Here is a 6025-nt window from a genome sequence, read left to right as displayed (position 1 = left end):
TTGTGTGTGTGTGTGTGTGTGTGTGTGTGTGTGTGTGTGTGTGTGTGTGTGTGTGTGTGTGTGTGTGTGTGTGTGTGTGTGTGTGTGTGTGGCCCTCTGCATTCTCCTCAGCTGATGTAAGATGGCTGTAGGCCCGCCCCATTGCAAAGCAGATGGCCAATTAGAGAGCAGCAGGAAGTGCCAGTAATTACCCTCCAGCCCTCTCTTTCCTGTCTTCTACCACACACTCTCGCACCAACAAATAAGGAGATTGAATGAATTAGTGAGTGCTGCAGTGACACTGCACCAGGGTAGACGGCTATACACAAACACATGCACGCGCACACATGCTCGCGCGCAAACACAGGGGAGCTGTGATCCTCTTCTAGCAAATGGACGGTCCATGTAATCCTCCCTCCTTCTCTGTGTCTGTCTCTCAGTCCTGCGTCACTGGTGTAATTAGAAAGAGGTTCAGGTCTCTCCCTTATTCACTCGCTTTCTCTCGGATGAAGGAAATCTGTACCTGCAGGGAGACAGCGGGGGGGTTAGCGGAGGGGAGATGTGGAGTGTGTAGCACCGTGCATGAGAGCGTTTTAAACTAGCTAGCAACAAGTCAGAGAAAGCCAGGGGAAGAACAATGCAGTGAGGTTGCAGAGAGTGACGCTGCTTTTGTATGATCCCGTGTTCTGTTGTTATGCTGTACATGCTGTATTGCAGTTGGAGAAGAACAGTTGGGAACGTCGATACATGATTGCTCAGCAACAGCATGTGAATGTGATCTCAGGCTGTTGCAGCACTGGGGAAATGAATGCACATCTTAGTGAGGCTGGTGTAATCGCTGTGGAGCTGTGGGGCAGAGTTGGCCTCACCACAGTGGTAAAACACACACATACACACACACACTGAGTCATGCTGGATCTTCACTGCAGTTACCCAAAGTCACCTCTGACCTCAGCTGCACGGCTCCCAAAGTGTTAGGAGGGAGTAGTCTTTTAACGCAGTCATGTGGTGGTTACATCCTGCACAAACACAAGCGTTGGCACACATACTGCTACAGGATTCAGTAAAATCCTCAAACAAGGATGTTAGTTTGGACATGAGGTGTGTGTGTGTTTTTGTTTTAGCTAACATATCCGAAGCAGAAATGCAAACACTGTTTTATAACTCGACTTCACACTAAACTCTTTGCACACAAACACATGCACAATTGCAAGTACAAACTTGTTTACTGTTCACTCATTGCTTCACACAGCCTTCCTTTTTACAAATGGTTTAATAATCTGAGATAAAACCATACCTGTGAGAAGCAGAGTTTTGATAATGCACCTTAAGTCTGTAACCCTATAGGCAAATGTGGCTCGTCTGAGTTCCAGTGTAGTACAAAATAGATTAGAGCCATCGCACCAAATTTGCCTTTGCATATACAAAAGTGATCTTGATCTGTTCACAAATAAACCCATCCCTTTTCTAATATTTGAATTCTTGTACTTCAACAGTATTTTTGAGACTTGTGCTACATCAACTTTAAACATTTCTGTAAATAATCTTTATAGTAAATGCGGTGTTTTTTGCTGCATTTGTGGCGTCGGGTTGACCCATACCATGTTTCTGTTTTGATGAAGATGAGGGTTTCCTGTCTGCCTTTTATTTGATCAAGACAAACTGTTGTGATGAAAAATGTAGATTTATTCTATCCAGGAATTGACCAGCTTTCCTGAAAGACTAAAGCCCATAAGAGGAACTTCGCTCTGCAATGAAATAAGATTGACTTATTTAAATGTAAAACAATGAGACATTGTTTATATTGTGGTAGGCCATTTGTGCCAACTCATGTTTACTGCAGGAATGTGGAAGTATTGGGTGGTAATAATGGAAAGTAATATTGTCTGACCCCTACAGCAGTGATGTAAGTGTATTATGTTTACTAATGTGATACTCTTGTTGTTCTTCACCTGAATGGACTTATGAACATTCTTACCTTGTTGTGCTAAACACAGTAGTTTGAACAGGTAATGATCCACACATATGTGGCTGCTCTGTGATCTAACTTCTCCGTAACTCTTCCTTTCTCAGACCATCAGAAGCTGGAGCGAGAGGCTCGTATCTGCCGTCTGCTGAAGCACCCCAACATCGGTGAGTTTCTCTGCACATGACCTTGTGATGTGTAATGTGTGGTCGTGTCTGTAACTTGAGTCAGAAGAATAAGCTGCCGACAGTACTTGTTTGCAAGCCTGAATTATATAATTAAGGCAGGGTTGCCAACTTTAGGCACCTGGCTGGAGTGAGATTTTGATATCATGGGTTTAAATACACATACTGTATGCGCACGAAATGACTGCTATCGTGTCAGCAGCGGGACCTTAGCATATATATAGGATATATATACAATATATGCAAATACACAATATTGGACACGGACTATAAAGGACACACAGTTTCATTCACTAATGAAAGTCAAACACATGTTTATTTCCACTGTTTTATTGTGTGCCTGTCGCGATAAGCAATTAATTCAATCATCGTACACTCACAGAGATGAATCATGGTAGAGTTTATTTTTAAGCATTTACATCTATTTGATTTTATTTAAATACTCATATTTTTTAAATGTATGTATTGAAATTAATTATAATCTGTATAATTCCTGTCAATTCTAAAATATATTGAATGTAATTACTTGGAGGTTAAACAATAGCAGGATCGATAAATAAAAATGAACTCGATAAATTGCCATTTACATGAGGATGTGACGAGCAGTTTGAAAGGATGTACTTGAATTAATATTATATATTATCATTATGTCAGTGGTCTAAAATGGTCATACAACGGTGCCGACAATATTATCGTTTATCGCAATAATTTCTGGGAAAATGTATCCAACAAAATTAATTATCGTGAGAGGCCTATACATGAAACACACACACAAACAAATCTACAGACTTACTCCAAACTGCCAAACATATTAATTAACACACTCTATTTTGGCCTAGTAGAACAATAAGCAGCAGACTTTTACCTTTTTATCATTTCTACTCGATCTTAGATCTGCGCTTGCGCAATACGGGTCTCAATCCAAATTGAACTGTATCAAACAAAAAGGCACATTTGTCTTGTAGTAAATAAAAAGGGCGACCTGGAGCCAATCCTGCAATTTCTCCACAAGTGAAAGAGTTGACATGCTGAAAACCCAACCCCTGCAGGGGGGTCTGGGGGGATTCTCCCCCAGGAGATTTTTTGAAATACTAACATAAAATACACATTCTGGTACTCTCTTGAGAAGAAAAATAAATACATCTATTACTACATATTTAAAAAATGAATGCCATTTTAGTTTTTTGTTACTTTGTTCTGAAAGCTGAACCTGCTGTCCCTCACAGAGAAAAGAGGGAAGAGGCTGTGAATTACTTTACATTGTGGATAAGGGTGGATAGCCCCCATTGTTCTGTGTGTCAACATGAAAGACAGCCCACACACCTATCAATCATCAAACCGTGGGGTCTTATTTCATTACGTAATATTGTATCGATGTGGCCCTACAGCAAAAGTATTCTCCGCCGGGACTTCCTGCAACAACACCACGCCGTTATCGTGATTCTGATTGGCCAGAAGACATTATCAAAGAGGCTCTATTGAGAAGACGATCACTACGTGACAAAAGTTTTCAAAACCGTTTCTTGTCTTCGGTATTCTTGTTTTTGGCGTGAGAATAGTTTGGGCAGCGTGAGAGCGTGAGATTGAGAGTGAAAGTGTGTGTCACACGCCAGATGCGTGAGAGTTGGCAACCCTGAATTAAGGTGACTGGGCTATAAGCAAGCAGAGGCCTGCATCACAAAGCTGAGTCTGGCTCTCTGGCATCATTAAAGCTATCCGTGAGTGTGAAAGAGGCAGAGATGCTAATTACAAATAACATAACAAAGTTACATGTCCCATCATGATGTAGTGACATGAATTATTCAATGGGAAAACAACTGTAAAATGTTGTGTACTTGCTTGAAAATGTCATAATTTCAAAATGTATAATTGTATGATCTTACTAACAGTAAGTTTTTTTTATTTGTTATATACTTGATGTTTTAATACAGGGCATATGCAGGAATCCTGAAGTCAAATTTAATACCTTTTAATACCTGACTACACTATTTATTATTTTATTTCAATTTATAAGATTATTTTGTGAGCGGACACATGGAGGAGGATGGAGATGTAGGTTATTCACACTTGTTGGAGTGGAACATGTGTTGCTTTTAAATGAAGAAGCCAGAGTACCTTGTGTCGATTAACATTGATTACTTTCCCTGCTGCACCAGAAACATCTCCTCTAAATGCAGAGTACGCAGCACATTTCAGATGTTCTATACAATATAGTTCTTTATCTGGTTATCTGGGGGAAACATTTATTTAAGATCATTTTCTCAACGTTCAGCATTTAATGTGATCTCCTGTCAACACAAGCCAAGTAATAATAATTGAAATAGTAGTACAGTTGTCAAAAAATACTCCAACATATATTGAAACGTACACAAATACTGACATTTGAATGCTAAAATTCATTTAAGTTGTGAAACAAACACCTAACACCTTCTTGAATTGAACGCAAAATGTAACGCCGAACTAAACGAGAAATGTCCATGAAAACCACAATGGCGGCAGAGAGTGACATTGTATCCTAATAGCAGGAGTTATGACCCGTCATGTAAACAAACCACGTACATTTTGACAGCTCTAATTAGTAGGTTTGTATACATACAAAAACATCTGTTTTAGTTTAGAGAACACAAAGACATATTATAAAGTCTATGCAGCAGAAGTGATGGCATGTGGATTTGATTTCAACATTACTACTTTGCATTGGAATCAAGGCGCTAACAGCTTGTATAATGCTAGCTGTGGTTATAATATGTTTCCAGTAAGTTGTACAGTTGTTGTGGCAACAGAAACAAAAGAACATGTCGATGCTATTATCGTCTTTTAAACACAGAAAGGTACAGGCAGTCCGAATGAGGTTAGGGAAGGTTATCGTCCCGCTGCTGACGACACATCTCTGCTCCGCATGCTCCGAGACGAGACATTTTCAGACATGTTGTAAAAAAGAAAAAAGTCCTTTCCTGTCCTCTGCTGTCTAGCTGAGTTTCATTACTCTGACCATTCTGATATCGCAGCGCGTAACAGCGTGTTAATCCTGGAAATATGTATTGCAGTGATGCTGAGAAAATGAAATGCATTGTGCTGCTCTAATTGAGATGTCTAGAGTAGAACGGTGTTAAAGGGCAGGAAGGAGAAACATGACAAAATCAATGACACCTTTCCCACTCCTCTCATTCTTATTCCTCGTGTCCTCATGTCCTAGATTTCTAGCGGCCCCCCAGGCTCTTACTTGCTCCTCGCCTACTTTTCCTCTTCTCTGCGTATAGATCCCTCTCTTTCTCTAATGTCCTCACTGCTTTTTTTTGGGACATATTTTGGCATCGTCTGCATTCAAACTTTGTACAAAAGAGGGCACGAAAAAAGAGACAGATGGAGAGACGAGAGCAGTAGGAGACAGATGGAGGGAGAGCAAGAAGAAGGGAGGAGGAGGAAAGAGCAGTCGCTCTCGTTTCTTGCTGCAGGGCCATCCTACTTCATATTATACAACTGATATTCACTTTACATAACGATAGCTGTGGCGCGTCGACACTAAACTGAAGCTGCGTGTCGGGCCCGTGCTCTAACGCCGGCTCCTGCCTCCATCCTGCCGCTCCTCTGAGTTATCGACAGCAGGGCTGGGATGATACTGTAAAACCGCAGTACCACGGTTTTATGAGCCAATTACTGTAATCACCACTTTTCTTTTTCTATTACTGACCCTCACTTATCTCCATCAGTTATCAGAAAACATTACTGGTAACAAGCACTTGTGTTTCTATTAAACTGTCTTTCTTTTCTATTCCAAACATAACCCCCTGCTCTGGTCCCAGACCTTTAGAAGTGTCAGTAACTTATTAAGGAGAATGGCGCAGAATACCCTCATACAGGGGGGTCTCAGGGGAGTAATGGTTCAAATCACTTT

The 6025-nt window shown here is 40.7% G+C and overlaps 1 protein-coding gene across 5 annotated transcripts in view; it reads left to right on the top strand.

Annotated features, from left to right (window-relative positions):
- The window catches only part of LOC117464452 (calcium/calmodulin-dependent protein kinase type II subunit gamma), a 34429-nt gene that overhangs the window by 4328 nt on the left and 24076 nt on the right, over positions 1-6025 (top strand). For all 5 annotated transcript variants that reach the window (XM_034106889.2, XM_034106890.2, XM_034106892.2 and 2 more), the window contains exon 3: positions 2053-2112. In XM_034106889.2, the coding sequence (XP_033962780.1) occupies positions 2053-2112 (60 nt within the window). The remainder of the gene's footprint in view (positions 1-2052; positions 2113-6025) is intronic.

The sequence above is a fragment of the Pseudochaenichthys georgianus genome, chromosome 19 (assembly GCF_902827115.2).
Source record: "Pseudochaenichthys georgianus chromosome 19, fPseGeo1.2, whole genome shotgun sequence".
Classification (NCBI taxonomy): domain Eukaryota; kingdom Metazoa; phylum Chordata; class Actinopteri; order Perciformes; family Channichthyidae; genus Pseudochaenichthys; species Pseudochaenichthys georgianus.
This window is presented reverse-complemented; position numbering and strand designations above follow the sequence as displayed.